The sequence below is a fragment of the Budorcas taxicolor genome, chromosome 7, assembly GCF_023091745.1.
Source record: "Budorcas taxicolor isolate Tak-1 chromosome 7, Takin1.1, whole genome shotgun sequence".
Taxonomy (NCBI): domain Eukaryota; kingdom Metazoa; phylum Chordata; class Mammalia; order Artiodactyla; family Bovidae; genus Budorcas; species Budorcas taxicolor.
Window position 1 is genome coordinate 5830945 of NC_068916.1, and position 16703 is coordinate 5847647.

A 16703-nucleotide genomic window follows, 5' to 3' on the forward strand; every position below is an offset into this window, starting at 1 on the left:
GACCATTCAGGGAGGAGCCTCCAGGTGGGAGACGTGACTGGGCCTCAGGCAGGTGAAGAAGATGGCCAGGAATGGGCAGAGTGCCCGACAGGACTTCTGAGGACTGGGGATGAGTGTTATCGAGGACTAGCAACGATGCCTTTCCCAGGTCTTTGGTCCTTGAGCCAGCTGCCCTGGCCACCTGCTGGCCTCTATGAGGTCCATTCCTGTCCTCCCCTCAGCCCTGTGGATGCCTCCCGGCTGAGTTCCTATCATCTGCTTCCCAAGTGTGTTCTCTGCATTGTGTCGAATCACTCACACATCCAGTGGCCAGCAATTCTGCCTCGGGACTGTGGCCCAAAGGCATCTTCAGAAGCGCCCTTAAAAAGTCAAGGCCACCTGGGCATCCTCTCAGGGCACAGGGATGAGAGCAACACAAGGGTCTTGATACAGCACGGGTGGCAGGATGGTCCTATCCATGCGCATTAAAAGCACGGCACAACCCAAGAGAATCGCAAACACGTGCCAAAACAAACGCACAGATGCATCGACAGCAGCACTACTCACAACAGCCACAAGGGGGCAGCAGCCCAAAGCCCATCAATGGTGACTGGATAAAACGTGGTCCATCCATCATCCAACAGACCATTATTTAGCCATAAAAAAGAAATGAAGCAATGATACTTGCTCTCATGTAGAAAAATCTTGAAGACCTGAAGCTCAGCAAAAGCAGCCAGACACAAAAGGACATGTTACACTATTCCATTTATGTGAAACGCCCAGATCAATCAAATCCATAGCGACTCAAAGTAGATGAGTTGTCAGAGACTGAGGAAAGAGAATGAGGATGACTGCTAACGGAGATGGGGGTCTCCTTCTGTGCTGATGAAAATGTTCTGGGTCTAGACAGAGGTGCTGGTTGTACACAGTAAATGTACTGCATGCCACTGAATTGCAGGCACTAAATTCTACTTGACTTTCACCTCAAAAAGGAAAAACAAAACCCCCAGGTACACGAAGGCTGACCCATGTGTCTTCTGAGAACACAGGAAACAACACTGGGAATGCAAGCAAGTCTGGTCTGTGGCAGAGCCAGGAACAGGCAGGGCTGTGGGCTGTGCCGTCACGTCTCAGCGGCTCCCTTCCCTGGAGCAGGGCTGGACTGAGGAATATCCTCATTAGAGGGGGAGGAGACGCGGGTTTCCCCCAGCTCCTCCGTGCAGGGTCTGGGGCTCTGCATCCTCATGCCCTGTAGGTTACAGCAGCAGGCTCTGTGGCCCCGCCGGCTGGCCGTGGAAGCTTGGAGTCTTCACCAGGGCACATGTGAGGGGCGCATGGCACAACAAAGACACAGTGAGTGAGGGCTCCTGCAAGTTATTTTACTTTTGAATACACAGGAAAAGAAATCTACAAACAAGATGCTCTGTTCTACGGCTCTTTTAAACAATGCTTTGTATTTACAAAAAAAAATTTGTGTGATTAAAAGCACCAGCTGAAAATACAGGCTGCTAAAAACTTAAGACACTGAAAATCCATTAAAAGACAGTATGCCAAACATACATTAAAAACCCTTTAGCGAAACAAAGATGATGCAACCAACACATTTCACCTCCTGTGCCAGGCAGCCCTTTCCGAGTTCCCTGCCTGTGTTCCCAGTAAGTGGGGCGGGGAGTGCTTACCCCAGGGGGAGGACCCTGGCCTCCCCCATGGGTGACTATGGGGATCCAACTATGTTTCTGAGAGGGAACCGGCACCTCCTGGACCAGCATCCTCAGAGCCGCAGGACCTGAGGGCCACCGTCACTGACAGGAGGAAACAGGAGGCACACAAAAGGGAGTCTGAACAGCTTTCAACAATTAACCTGCCAAGAACAATCTTTCTGCTACGCCCTCACACCCCTCGTATGCTTAAGCGTTTGGAGTTTTTGTTTTTTTCTGAACACCCAGCTATATGACACTGGCTGTAATATATCTCTGGGGCTTGTATGCAGTCTGTCTTAAATTCTTATGATTGAGAAACCGTGAGGCACTGGCTTTGGACTTACAGGAGGGTATTTACAACAGCTTTACATAGCTAAAAGGTGCTACAGTGAAGGGGAAGTTCAAAGCCTGCACGCATGCATGTACATGCGGGTTGGCTTCCATAAAGCTAGAGCGGAATATTAAATATCGAGCGCTGAATTCTTAACTGTAAACTTAAAAACTTGTCTTTAACTTTACATATACATAGATAACAAAGTGGTCACTAAAAGCACTTCAACATCAGGACAAGACATTAAGTTTTGAGGTTCTTATTTCAACTGCTCTACATACAAAATGCCCTAGAAGCAAAGAAAGGTTTAAATAAATACTCAAACAATGTAAAGCAGGACTGAAGAAATGTGGGTCTGGAGAGGCTGCACAGTGTGGAGCCCAGGCTAGCAGGCGCAACCTGTAGCGAGACAGGTGCTCTGTCCCTTTGGTGGAAGAGAGCACCTGTGCGGGGGGGACCGTCAGAGGGGGAGGAAGAGGGGATGGGGACAGCTCATGAGCAGGCAGCAGACCACCTCTGCAGGCCTCGGAGACCCAGGGGCAGCCCCGAGGAGCACGGGGCAGGGCTGGGCTCTTGAGTGGCCCAGGACGACACAGCGAGGGCGGGGCCTTTTCGAACAGAACTTGGCCAGCCTGTCCTTTCAACCAGCCTGTCCCCTCATTCAGTAGCTTACTTGCATGCCTGCTGCTGGCCCCTAAGAGGGCGGCAGGGCCCTGATGTGGGCAGTGACCCAGGACTAGGAGGTCTCTTCACAGCCCTGCTAGTGGCTAAGGCACACCCAGGCCTTGGGGCCCAAGCAGCTGACCTGAGCAATCCCAACATTCCTTTCGTCACAGACACTGAGGCTTTGAGAAGCAGCTTTCACCGTGTTGGGTAACAAGACTTGAACCAACCAGCAGTCGTAACTAGCAAAACCACACACCATCCTCAGCACGGAGACCCTCCCAGGCACTGGAAGCCAAATGGGGCTGGGCTGCTGCCGTGACGGCCCCCAACATCACTGTCACCCAGGGCATCTCCTCGACTATTCAAGAGGAGCACAGAACCAAAACAGCTGTCTGGGCCTGGCAGAGCCTCCTGGGGTCCAGCTCAGGAAGAGGTTACAATGCTGTCCCGAGACCCAAGGCAGGTAGGTCTCCTCCTCCTCCCCTCTAAACACAGGGCAGGGTACCAAGGGAATGGCTGCCAGCAGGGTGGTAGAGCCGAGCTGGGCTGAGAAAGGCCCCTCCCACTCTGCACTATGGACTCTGACAGGCAGAAGGCGGCTGATACACACACAGGAGTCTCAGCTCCAAGCACCAGCTCTGGCTGGGAAGCAACCCACAGGCACACACGTAGACCAACACCAGCAGGTGCACTCCCACAGCCGGACAGTGAGCCCCATCAAGGTGCAGATGCTCAGAAGGCAAATTCCTGGGTTCCCCAGGGCCCCTAGCTAGAGACCCCAGCTGCCAAAAGGATGGATGCTGACCAGAAAGGCAAGCCAGGAAAAGCACTGGGGTGAGACAAGCATTTCCATCCCTGACAGGCACCATTGCTTCTTCCCTCCAACCGTGGGTCAGACACTGGCATCTTGCCTCTGGGCGCAGGAAGCTGCCGTGAGCAGAGGAAGCACTCTGGCCCAGCAAGGCGGCCCGTAGAAGTCATGAGGTGCCTCGGTGGCACCGACCACCCGTGCATGCAGCGTCAGGACCGGGCGGATGGCCAACACCTGCTTCCCTAGCAAGAGACTCTCTTGAAGATACGACTCAGACACGGAAGCAGGACCAGCAGCTCAAATCCACTTGGAAGGATGGCTCTGCAAAGTCAGCTCCAGCATCCCACGGGCAGCCACGGCACTCGGACTCCTGGTACCTGGCAAGAACGGCCAGCTGGCCCGTCCTGGGAGGACAGCAATCAGCCCTCCACGCTCCCCAGGGGCCCAGGCTGCTCTGGAGACAGTCGGGAAAGAAGCCTGAAGACAGCCACGCCACCACGTCTCCAGGGAAAGCTCAAGTGCCATCTGGGTGGAAGTCAGGGACACACTAGGCCCTCACGGAGGCTTGGAGAAGCTGAGAGGCCCCGTCCAGGGGTCTCAGAGGAGGCTGGCCAGGCTGGTGTTTGGTCCATTCTGAGCTTGGAACTGCACGGGGGGCGGGCCGTCTGTCCACTGCGGGGAAAGAGGACACAGGTGAGGTCCTTCCTCGTGAGCAGCAGGGGGGTGCTGGGCCGCATGTCTGTGCCTGCAATGTTGCCCTCCTCAGGCTGGTCAGGGGCCCCAGGAAGCAGTCTGCGTCACGCACTTGGGTGGGAGTTTCCTGCCCATCCAAGGGGGTTCCTGAGGCCAGGCTGGGTTAGGGTTTGTTGGAGAGGCGCAAGGAGACAGTGGCCAAGGGTGTGCTTCCTTCCTCAGGAAGTGCGTCCCCAGGGGCTGCAGGTTGGGTGAGCTGGCCCCAAGGAGCCACCCAGCACCCTCATTCTGCCTCCCCTACCCTGTGCCCGTACCGTGATGAGGTTGTGCTCAGGGAGGCTGCAGGCCTCGATGTGGTCTTGGAGTAGCTGCTGCGAGAAGTTCTGGTGCATCTGGGCGGCTTCGTGGGCATCCATGGCATTCCCACAGGCTTTATTCAGGTCTGGGGGTGGAGGGGTAGGGGTGCATGCAAAGGATGGGCCTGTTTTGGCCTGCCCCTGCCCCACGGCCTCGCCTCAGGCGTGGGTGGAGCCCTGAAGTCAAACCCCCGCTCCACCAGTGGATCCGTATGCCTGGCACATCACCTGCCCTGAACCCTGTGTCACAGTCAGCAGAGCCCACCTGCCAACAGCCAAGTCTCTGAGTCTTATGTCCTTGGAGGTGGATGAACAGCGAGGCCCACAGGGGCAAATACGAGGGCTGGGAGGGCAGTGAAAGTGCTTTGGGCTCCCTTGCATGTGGCTCTCCCAGGGATTTCTGGGCCAGCTATGGGCAGCCGGGAGCCTGCAGGGAGCAGGGCACCTAGTGTTCACTTCTGAGGCAGGAGGGCGGAACGAGTGCACCAAGTCCACTGCGGATGAGAACAGCCGGCCCTCCACCTCCTCACCAGGACCCTGGGTAGTCTGCGGGCCCTGGCTTCACAATCTGGAAATGGGGGAGCAGCAGTGACAGCTGCTGAGCGCCTTCTCTGTGCCCAGAGCACCTCGGCTCATTCTGCCAGACACGGACGGCTGCCGTCCCCATTCTAGGGAAGGAGACCGAGGCCAAGTGCCAGGGTTCACTGCCCAAGCAGATGCCAAGAACTATCCCTGTGGGTCCCAGAGAGTCAGAACCAGACTGTGTAGACCTCCCCGACCTCCGCCTCACCTCTGAGCAGGGCCGACGACCACAGCTGCACCGACATGTCCGGGATCTTGCTGGCCAGCTGCATGGCGGGCACCACCATGTTGTTGCTCTCCTGTCGGCCAAGAGCAAGAGGGTCAGGGAGCGGCGGGGGCGGTCAGGGCTGAGGTGGAGGCGGCTGAGACTGGAGGCAGGGACAGCCTGGGCCCACCTGCGACCTCCCGCTGCCTGGCAAATACCTACTCCTATTGTACAGCCTATCTCAAATGACCCTCTCTGAAAGTACTCCTCGACAACCTCAGGGGAAAAGAAACAGCTCCCACTCCTCGGCCCCACACGTGCCTCCTGGCTGGGGCACAGCCGTGGGCGACTCTGTGTACCTTTGTCTTTCTAACCGAAGAAAAAAGCACTGGTGGCAGGCAGCCCTGGACCCATCTCAGGAGCTGATCAGAAACAGACTCAGGGGCTTCCCTGGCGATCCAGTGGTTAAAAACCTGCCTGCCAACGCAGAGCACACAGGTTCAATCTCTGGTCTGGGAAGATCCCATATGCCACAAGGCAACTAAGCCCGTGCCACAACTGTTGCCCCTGCCCTCCGGAGCCCGGGAGTTACAACTACTGAGCCCATGTGCCCGACAGCCTATGCTCCACAACGAGAAGGCACCGGAACAGGAAGCCCACTCGCTCCAACTGGGGAAAGCCTGCGCACAGCAACGAAGCTCCAACGTAGCCAAAAGTGAATACATAAACAAAGTTAGATTTAAAAAAAGTACACATTCAGGGGTCTGTCCTGGTGGAAGCAACGAGGACCAATGGTCAAAAGAGAGAAGAATTTTTTTTTCTACATACGAGCCTGCTCCCGTGGAAGGCCACCTCAGACACATGGGGCTGTGGGGCACCAGGATGTGTTCACCCTTGAACCCTGACTCCGCAATGCAGCTGCGACAGCACCATGCCTCAGCCCTCAGGATGAGCTGAGTGAAAGCTGCTGGGGGCTGTAAACACCCATCCTCGGCTCTGCAGCGACTCCACCCAGCGCAGGACCCAGAGCCTCCTGGCCTAACCGCTGGGTTCAGGGTGACACTGGGGGAGCTCCCATGTGGCAACCACGTGCAGCGTGGGGGGACACTCGGCATGTAGCCCAGAGATATATAAATCCTCCAAACCGACTCCTGAGGCCCAGGCCCCAGCACAGCCACACTTGTGTGGGATACGCCTCCAGACACAAAAGCACAGTGACTGTACGCTGCCCACCCTGGCCAGCACCTTGAAGATGAGATCCAGGTGGGTCTCAAAATGTTTCACAATTGAACCAAGGCCTCGTAAGACCTCAGAATGCAGAACAGGAGAAACCAGTCTCCTCTTCCAGGCCTGGGGCCGAGAGCAGGCTGCTGGGAGGGAGCGTCCCCTTGGCTCCAGCTCCCTGTGACAGCTCGATTTCCACAGAACCTAGGTATGAAGACTGGTGTTGTCCTGAGAGGGGTCCTGCATGAAGCCACCCACAAACTTTCATGCCTGAGTATGCTCTGGTCTGGTAGGCCCAGGGCAGGTGGTTTCTCCCACAGATCTGGCGCTGCTTGAGGCGGCACCTAGCTTTGGGGGCTCCTGGTGGCCCCAGGAAGCAAAAGGGGTTCCCAAATAGGCTCTGTAATTTGCTCCGGGACTGCCCCAAACACACACCAGAAACTGTAGCTGAAGAGCTGCTCTGCCCACCCTGCCCCACTAAAGGTGGCTTCTAGAAGCTTCTGGATAAACAAGCATCAGCGAAGTCTAGGTTCTAAGCCTGGGTCTGCAGTTTGGGGCTGTGTGACATTAAACTCTTCAACTGGCAATGAGGTGATCACCGCCACTGCACCGAGACACAAGGCGGGCGGCCTGAACTCAGGGGGGCCTCATGTTGAGCCTGTCATCCCTGCCCAACACCAGGATGCGCCCTGAGGCCACTGTCCTCCCTGTGATCCCTGAGTACCAAGACAAGGTGTTCTAGAAGGAGTGGAGCTACACTCAGAAGAACCCACTGCTAACCCTCCTTTCAGGGTATTGATCTTGCCAGGGTTCAGGACACAGCTGCAGGGCATGTGGGCCTCAGAAAAAGATTGTCATGTGACTGTGGGGAGGGGAGATGCACTGGGCTTATTAAAAACACTCATTCTTTAGAAGCTCTGGGATTTGATCAGATAACTCTTCACGGGCCTGCATTCTCTGTCCTAAAAACAGCTAAAATGAGTTCAGCTAAATCACTGAACTGATGCCACTTAAAAATTCTCACTGCCATTAAAAAAAGGCCCCAACACAGTGGTGCAGAGAAAGACCAGACATAAAATTATAAAAGAGCCTGATAAAACTTAGGCTTGGACAGAGGCAGGCAATGAAAAGAGCTGGAAGACAGAAGACACGCAAGGATTTTCTCCTTTGCTTCTCAGACTTTCTATGATAACCATGACATCTTTTATACTGACAAACATACTCTTAAAAAAATTAAAGACCTTATAAGGTCAATGGGTTGGAGTACGCGAGATGTTCACACACCCTCAGATGGGGAAACTGAGAAGTCAACTGATCCCACCAGAGACCGTATGGCATGGGTGGGGGCCAGGCACAGGGGGACACAGTTGGTGAAGGTAGACACAGGGTGCCCTGAGGATACCATGTGTGATGGGCAGAGAAGGAATCCCTGGGATTGTGGCTGAGTGGACACACCTCTTAGCCCCCACGTACTATCACAGGGAAGGGGACCTGCCCTCAGCCTCGCCAGCCCTGGGCAGTTTGAGCAGCTCCAGATCCACTGAGCCCTGGGGCTTTGCCTGACAACTGCTATGGGCCAACAGTGGCCCTGTCTGCCACACAGGTGCACCCTTCAGGAACTCAAAGCTCCCCCAGCCCTGCCTGCCCAGGCCGTCTGAGTCTCGTGGAACATGGCGGTGGGGGTGGGGGGTGATGGGGGCGGTGAGAGGTCACTGAAGTAGGGTCACTGCAGGGCACGGGATGGGAGGCACTTTGCTAGGTGCCCCCCTCACCAACCTCCACCCCACTAAGCACCACCCTGGCCCTATGCCCCTCAGTCAGGCCCCTGATACTCACCCTATGGTTTCCCAACACATAGAAGATGTGACCTAGGAGCACGAGGGAGCAGGCTGTGAGCCGATTCAGGTCCTCCGCATTGGACATCTTCAGGGTTTCCCGCAGAAAACGCCTTCGTGAGAAGAACAGATGCTGAGGCCCCACTGGGAGGGCTTTTGGGGAAGAAAAGGCAGCCTTGGGGCCCAGAACAGAGACCACCGGGGGGAGGGTGGGGAGGGCAGGAACAGAGGGCCTGGGCACATGCTGTTGGGGGAAGAGAAACAGAGAGAGGTGCCGGGTACAGGGCCACCTGGCCTCTCCAGTACTTACTTGGCCTCATTATAGCGTCCCTGGAAGAAGGAGAAAAGCCCACGCACGTAGAAAGCCGCTGCTCGGAGGCAGTGTGAGCTGAGGGAGGAGTGGAGCATCACACCTTAGTGAGTCTTAACGAAAGCAGCCGACTTACAAATGGGATTGGGTGGGAGGATGGGAGGTGTTGGGGTAGATGGGCAGTCTGGGGCCCCAGAGGTGCTCACACTACCTCAAGAGCAGAGAAAGCGTACGACAGTTGGTAAAGTGGGACTTGGGGCCTGGGGCTGCCTACCTGACAGGGAAGCTGTGGTCTGGATTGATCCTCTCCAGCAAACTGTACAGCTGTGAAAGAAATGTCTGCAAGTTAGGATAACTCTGCATCCAAAAGTGAGAGGGTTTGGCCCCAGTATGCCAGTAAATGACCAGGGCTGCCACACTTCCCACACACCCCCTCCAAGAAAGAGTGGAAAGAAAGGATACCGAACATGAAGCATGTCACCTACTACCTCTTGGTGCCTATTTCCTTCCCGTATATACACACTCGCCAGGTTGGTCACAATGAAGGCCCATAGCTCCTGGTGATTGGTGAGCTGGATATGGGAGACACAGGGCATTAGGGGGCCCGGCTGGGCAGTCATGTCACTTGGGGGTCGCTTGGCGGCATCAGAGCCACCCAAACGCTCCACGACAGCTACCTTGGAACCTTCTTACTCTTTTTATTCCAAACACACATACACACCCCTGCCTCCTGAACCTAAGGAGAGCAAAACTGTTAGTTCTTGTTATTATAAAACAATCATCTGCATTATAGGAAACTCGGGAAACGGAAGAGCACAGCCAGCCACCCCAGAGCCTGTCCTCAGAACACGCCACAGTTTGCTCTATTCTCTGCCGTCTCAGTCTGAGATCTGGGTGGTCACCCCAGAACCCCAGTGTGTAAACACAGCAGAGGAGCATGCTTGCTGGTTCCTCTGCTAATGGCTGCTGGCAGACAGTCTGCTGTCCCCAGTTTTTCTGGGGGGACGAGAATGGCCATGAAAGGAACCAACCTGAGTGGTCTGAGCAGTGCTCAGACCCTGGGGGCTGGGCATTCCAAGCAGGGCTCAGCGAGTGCACCTGTCTAAGAGGCCAAGAATGCCTACGAAGCACAAACCCCACCTGGAGGACCCTGGCAGGTGCCAAGGAGACCCAGAGGGTTGTCTGATCTGAGCAAAGATGCTCCGTATGTTTGTCACAGGACCACAGGAAGCATGTCTGGTGTTGTGAGGGGTCTGGATCCCAGCTCTGGCTGCACCACGTCCCCCCGGCTGGTGGACAGAGCCCCTGGCGGCACACGCCGCCTGCTGGGCGCTTTGATGCTGCAACAAGGCGGCAGCAGCAACTTGCGTAGGAAGTGGGGCGCAGAAGGGGTGCCTAAGAGAGCGTCAAGGGCCACGGGCAACGAGGGGGGTCTCAGCACCACTGGAGTGAGCAGCGCCAGGGCCCAAGCAGCGGGGACACAAGTCAACGCCACCTGGTGCACCACCGGGAGGATCGCGAATCCTCAGTGAGAGCGGCTAACCAGGGCATGTCCAGCAGGTGCCCGGCTCAAGACAACCTCTTTGGGGCTGCCCTCTGAGTTAGCTGGGGAAGCCCCACCCCAGGGTGGCCAGGAGCCCCCTTGCCCACAGCTATCCTGCATCAGGCTGTGCTACCGGCGCTGGCCTGTCCGCACCCGGGCAGCACCAGGCCTGACAAAGGAAGCCCTGGATAAATGGCACAGCACTGTCACAGCTGACACCAGGCTGGACGCTGTGGAGTCACCCACTGACCACGGTTTGTGTGCCTGTTGTCCCGACTCCTTACTGAGAAGCACCTCCTGCCCCATGAAGTGAGGGCCGGCACCTTACCCGCAACGCTGTGGTGAACTGGGCTTCGGCGTTGTCCATGCAGTTGACAGAGACACAGTACAGGCCCTAGGAGAAGACGGGGCCAAGGGCTCAGAGCCACATGCGGCTTGCCTAGGGCTGCACGGCTGCACCCAGGCGAGCCTGACAAGAGGCTCTACCGAGCCAGCTGTAGCTGAGCTTCACCCTGACCGGTGGAGAGGAAGATGGCATGCTTCATCATTCCTGCCTCCTGGGACCTGAGTCAACGTGGACCTGATGAGATGCTTGTCAGAATGCAGTCCACTGGGAAGGTTCTAAATCCTGCCCGGGGTGTTGGCACAGGGTTACTCACAGGGATGGGGCTGGGGGCTGCCACGCACTCACCAGCAGCGTATGCAGCTGTGCAGCGTGGTTGGAGAAGAGCCGGGGCGACTGCTGGCACAGCTGACAGACCTGGGAGATCTGCAGGGAGACAGCATGTCTGACATCACTAATGTGAGACCCAGGGCCCTGGTAGCATTGAGAGGAGGCCCCCAAAGCCAGTATGTGGGGGTACCCACATACCGCCCAGTCTAACCTGGGCATAAAGTCCCAGCAGAGGTGCCCACCGTGAGGATGTCGGCCCTTGTCTGGTTCTCCGCCTCCTCCCTTTGCAACCTGTGTCTCAAGTCATACAGTACCTACATCCTTACCAAGGTCCCCATGCCCCTTCAGGAAGGCGGGCATCAAGGATTACGGATCACTGGGCAGGAGGGGTGCTAGAATTGCCATCAGCAGACTCTAAAACCCCAGACCCCATGCTCCTTGGGCATAAAAACTTTTAGGTAAAAACCTGATTATGTCCATGCAGGCTCATGGCTGGCCAGGTTACATTCTCCCAAGTGACACCCTCAGGACCCAGCAAATTCAAATGGCCCTCCCCCAGCCTTCCCATCCTGTGTGCACGCGGCCCCCGGGGGCCTACCTCCTGCAGCGCGGTGGCCTTGTGTCCTGTGACGAGCCGGCACATGATGATGTGCTCCAGCAGGATCACTTGGAAGGAGGACAGGATGGGGCTGCAGTCGAGCACTGGGGGCGAGAGGCAGGGTGAGCCCGTGAGGCGTGGGAGAAGGAGACCACCGAGGAGACGCTGGCCCACGTGCCTGCCTCCTGCTGGCTCCGAGCCCTCCTGCCAGGCCAGCCCCTCAGCTGCTTGAGTCTGAGCCCACTTGCTCTACCAGGCGCTGGCCTAGCACCCAGTCTGTCGCCTTACTTGGTGCTCACAGCACCCTAAAGCAAGGGGGCCCATCTCCCTGTCCAGGTGAAGAATCAGGTTCATAGCCAGGTTTTGGTGACCAGAGTATTTTAAGAGCAAGAAATTCCTAAAGGGATCTGTTTTCCATCCTCAACCTGCACCCCTGCCCCGACCCAGGTGAGTGCTCAGGGGCACGCTGTGCACCACAGGTTCTAGAAATGTTGAGGTTGCCCAGCACACTATGCAACAGGCCTCAAACAACAGTGGGGGGGACCACAGCTTCTGGCTGTTCCAAGCAGCCGTCCTCACGCTGGAATCAGACAGCACTTTCCCAACTCATCTGAAAGAAAAGTAGTCCCTGCGAAATCTGGCTCTCTGGCTCCTCCCCAGCAGCACTGACAAAGGCACAGGGAGTGGACAGGATGAACGGGGCACAAGCCAGCCAGGGACATGCGAGGCTCTGGGTTCCCACTAGTCAAAGGTCCTCGACTACCCAGGACAGACTAGTCAAGAATCCCAGAAGAACCTAGGACCCCAGAGGATCTGCTGTCAGTCAAGTTCCAATTCCGATCTCACCCTAAGCACAATCCACATCACAATGCTGAAAAGTGACAGCAAAAGCAGCCACCGCCTTTCAGCTGGGCGCTGCCGTCCCCGCAGGTTGCGGGGGAGTCCCACTAAGCCCCATGACTCTGTGCGGTGAAGGTGATACGACAGAGATGCTCCAAGTACTCACCCAACCTCCCTGGGGAGCAAGGATCCCGTCCAGGCCTGGCATGGCTCTGCCTGAACCCGATCATCCCTATCGGCCAACTGGGGTGCAAGACCCATGGAGCGGGGACCCATGCTGCAGTCCTTCAACGTCCTCCAGGCCCAACACTGGCAGTGATGGGTGGGCTGCCCACCAGGACGCTACTCGACCCAGAGCCCCACAGGGCCTGACTTACTCTTGAGCTTTTCCAGCTGCATGAGGGCCTTGTCCGTGTACTTCTGCGCCTTCTCCAGGTAGCCAGCTTGCATGGAGTGCATCACGGTCACCTGGCGACAAGGTCAGATGGTGGTGGCCACTGAAGCCCTCTCCTCTCTCACCCGGGCCGCCAGGCTCCAGCCCCTGCAGGGACTCACCAGGTAGACAAGCACGCACATGTGCTCCTTGGGCAGCCAGTGGAAGAGGTCAGCAGGGTTGCTGGGTAGGATCTCGTCATCGTGCAGTGTGGAGATGGTCTGGATGCACTGCTGCAGCTGCTTCAGGCATGGCTTCACGCTCTTTACCTGCAGCAGGCAGACAGCACTGCACACCTGGCCGCCCATCTGCTCCTGTCGGGTGCCACACCCTGAAGAGGCAGGCACCCGCGGTGGCAGCCTGCCAGGTCCTGCCGGCCTTGCCCCATCCCAAGGCCCTACAGGCCATCTCCGCAGCTGTCAGCACCCTGTAAGACTCTGCTCTGCTTCTATGCATCGAGTGAAGTGCTCGGCCCAACAGGCAAAGGTGGGTGTGGGTGGGAGAACCAAGGAAGTGTGGCTGGTGGGGAGGGACAGGAGGCAATCGCAGAACTGAATTCTCAGTCAGAGGCCCATCCACCACCTGCCTGCTCCCCAGCAGCCAGCACGTGGGAGGCAGTACACACCTGCCCAGCATCCAGGTAGTGGGTCACCTGGAGCACCAGGAAGAAGACACGCAGAGACTCTTTCTGGATGGGGTTCCCTTGCCAGTTCTCAACTATCTGTCCACAGAGGGTCAGCAGTGGGTGGACTTCCTGCAGCTTGCGCTCCATCAGCAGCAGCTGTGGGGAGAGGAGCAGGTGCTGGGGGCTCTCCTGGTGCACAGGGCTGCCACCCACCTGCCCATGTGCAACTGCTGGCACCCCAAAGGGAGGGCACAAAGCCAGGCTGGAACCCAAGTCCAGGCAGCTTCAACCGAGGCGGCTCCTCCATCAGCACAAATCCCGCAGCCTGGAATCGGAGCTTTGTCTCTGAATCCAGCTGGGGGGCGGGGGACAGGGTCTGCCTCTCATGGCTACCTGCCGTGCCTGAGGGTCTGGGCAACTGATGGGCCATGACATGGCAAGCAGGCAAAGCCTTGGCAGACCCTGGGAACCCAAACTCATGTCCCCCACACCTTATCCTGCCCAGCCTCCACTTACCATGCCTTTGCTGAGCAGGAACAGTGCCCTGGGAAAGAGAGGGGGCGTCAGGTCTGGGAGGCCCAGGCAACCCCTAGGATGACTGCCACCTCAACATGCACAGGGACCCGACCTCTGGGGCCGTTAAATGGATGACAATGGACCCTGGCCAATAAGCGTGCTCTATTTTGTTCTATCTTCCTGTAACTTTCTTCTTGTTTAGGGACTCATGAGGTTCAAAATCTCAGAAGGCAGAAACAGGTGCTCAAGAAAGCATGGAGTGAGGACTTCCCTGGTGGTCCAATGGCTGAGCCCGCTGCTTTTAGGAGCAGCTGAGGGGCTGCGGGCCCGCCAGTCCGTGCAGAGCCCTGATGTGCTGGGGCAGCTGACGCCCCGTCAAGTGGGCATGGTTCAGGTGACGAGCCTGAGCAGCACGGGCCCCAGTCGCACAGTGAGAGATGTCTACACTCCCGGCCACCCGTCATCCTTTGTTGTTACCTCACGGCATGGACACCCGAGGGTCTCCTATCTGACTGTTGAAGTCTAAGGTCTAGCACTTCACGTCAAGGTTCCCATATTATCACCTCACTAGGCCTCACATCTGAGATCAGAAGTTCTGCATCAGGAGACCTGTAGGCGCCATGCCCTGGCGAAGCCCACCCCGGTTACCTGCCCACAGTGGTACAGAGGCATGTCTTGAGGACACTTGTGAACATGTGCAGCGTGCAGCCATCCCTGTGGCCTGCAAGTCATTGAGTGTCACCCCGAACCTAGTAACGGCTGCAGCATGACGAGGACCAGACCATGTGACAGTGTCCATCCCGGGTCAGGGTGGCTCAGGGATGAGAGTCTTGGGGAGCTGTGTGCACCCGTGTGAGCACTTACAAGTCCAGAACTCAAGAGAATACACTTAGGAACTGTTCTGTCCCCACAACCCCACGGGCAAGCTTGGAGTCTGTGTTAGAGAACTTTTCACAATCCCAACACACACACAACAGAGTAAGAGTGCTGCTCCCAGGGGCTTGGGTCCTGCTCCAGAGGATTCTTCTCTTCGGGGTGGAAAGAGGCTGGCGGCCCTCTAAGAGGACGCGCGGGGAAGCACTGGTGGCCTCTGACCCCAACCCCAACCCCAGCGCACTAGCCTCCAGGTAGTTTAAGCCGTTTCACACACAGTACAAGCCTATGTCTGTTCTGTTACACAGAAGTCCTCTTCCTCTGTCCCCTGTTGTACACCTGAACACTCCCGGGTACCTGAATGGGGACTGGCTGCCAACTATGCTGCCCACGGGACCTACAAGCACCACTCTCACCCCCACCAGGAAGGGGATCACCCAGTACATCACACAGGCCCTTTTTATTTCAAGAGATGCTAGAAACACGCAAGCGCTCACAGTGCTGAGAACGCCAGCTGCCCCTCACCCGCACAGCCAGCTCAACAACTTCTCACTTCATGAATCGGTGGGGCAGAAGCATCTCCGGGCCGCCTGAATCTGCATGTCTCTTACTGTGAATAAGGGTGGTCAGCATTTCACACCAAGATGCCATTTCTATTTGCTGTCCAGGACCAAGATGACCAAACTTCCCCAAGTGGGAGGAGAAAGGGCCCGAGGAGGGGGTGCCTACCGTGTGTACTCAGAGCCCACCACCCGGGCATACTCGGCCCCCACACCCAGGAGGTCGCAGGCTGACACCAGGTCCTTCTCAAGTGTGTGCAGTTGCTGAGAAAAGGAGAAAAGAGCAATGACCCTCACTTCCAAACCACCAGACTTATCATATCTGACCTGCTACCTTGCAAGCAAGTTACACAAAACCTCCCCCCATCAGCAAAATTGCCTTAGTATCAGTTCTGAGCTAAATTAAGCATATTACCTCATCAACACTAATTGCTTTGGGTACAGAACTCCGCTTTGTCTACAGCTTAATGGTGCACAGAGCTGGCAGTAACACTAATGGGCACAGATCCCTGAGGGCTGTGCAAATATGCCTGTGCGCTTCGCAGGTTGCCTTCAGGGGCCGGTCACTAGGGGAGCAGCCAGAGGAGCCTCAAACAAGAAGGGCCTCTTTCAGGGGTAAGGGTCTGTGGGAGTTTCAAACGCAGGCTGAAAGGCAGGGACCCCTGTGAGGCCTCAGCTGAGAGCTTGGGCTCCACTCACCGCACCCACCTACTCTGTGACCTGAGGCAAGTGACTCACTACCTCGCTTGCTTCCTCCTCTGACGAAAAGCACAAAAACACATGGGAGGATTCAAGGACGGCAGTGCACGTGTCGGGCAGGAGGGCGCTTGGAGAGACGGCAGCCGCTCAGGCTAGGTGAGCTCTCCTCAGCAGGGGATCCTCTGAGCCAAATCCTCCTGGCATTAAGAGGCTCCCCCAGGGAGCAGGTGACACTGCAGCCCAGGCCCCACTGTGTGCACAGGCAGGTGATGGGGCTTCATCACAGAGGGCAGGCAAGAAGTGGCTGGTGGGCAGGCTGCGTCAGGGTCAGAGGAGGCCAGGGGGTGGCCAGAGACAGGGCGGTATGGGCCGAGCCGGGATGGAGAGACATCTCCAATGAGTCCACCTGGCCTGCGGGCTCCTCCACTGCAGCCAGGGAAGCCCAGCCCAGAGAGCCGCCCACCCAACCGGCGCCCGTGCATCTGGTCGGGCCCACAGTACGCACAGCGAGCTGGAAGAGCAGGCGGCAGTGCCAGTACGGGGTCTGCTGGGAGATCTGGATAGCTTTCCGCAGCAGTGGCTTTGCTGCGTCCACGGAATTCTGAAAGCAAACAGTCACATTTAAGGAGGAAAAACCAAGCTGGATTCCTT

The 16703-nt window shown here is 57.0% G+C and overlaps 1 protein-coding gene across 2 annotated transcripts in view; it reads right to left on the bottom strand.

The window, feature by feature from the left end:
* Positions 1–1337: 1337 nt before the first annotated feature.
* The window catches only part of MAU2 (MAU2 sister chromatid cohesion factor), a 33739-nt gene continuing 18373 nt past the window's right edge, over positions 1338–16703 (bottom strand). The window contains exons 4-19 of one of the 2 annotated variants that reach the window (XM_052644363.1): positions 16558–16653; positions 15523–15617; positions 13921–13948; positions 13405–13560; positions 12902–13048; positions 12724–12814; positions 11507–11610; positions 10927–11004; positions 10564–10629; positions 9181–9264; positions 8967–9016; positions 8693–8770; positions 8384–8495; positions 5327–5417; positions 4495–4622; positions 1338–4159 (exon numbers count right to left, since the gene is read on the bottom strand). In XM_052644363.1, coding sequence (XP_052500323.1) covers positions 4085–4159; positions 4495–4622; positions 5327–5417; positions 8384–8495; positions 8693–8770; positions 8967–9016; positions 9181–9264; positions 10564–10629; positions 10927–11004; positions 11507–11610; positions 12724–12814; positions 12902–13048; positions 13405–13560; positions 13921–13948; positions 15523–15617; positions 16558–16653 — 1479 coding nt within the window. In that variant the 3' untranslated portion in view covers positions 1338–4084. Of the gene's footprint in view, positions 4160–4494; positions 4623–5326; positions 5418–8383; positions 8496–8692; positions 8771–8966; positions 9017–9177; positions 9265–10563; positions 10630–10926; positions 11005–11506; positions 11611–12723; positions 12815–12901; positions 13049–13404; positions 13561–13920; positions 13949–15522; positions 15618–16557; positions 16654–16703 lie in introns of both variants that reach the window. The other variant, XM_052644362.1, reaches the window with a different exon arrangement.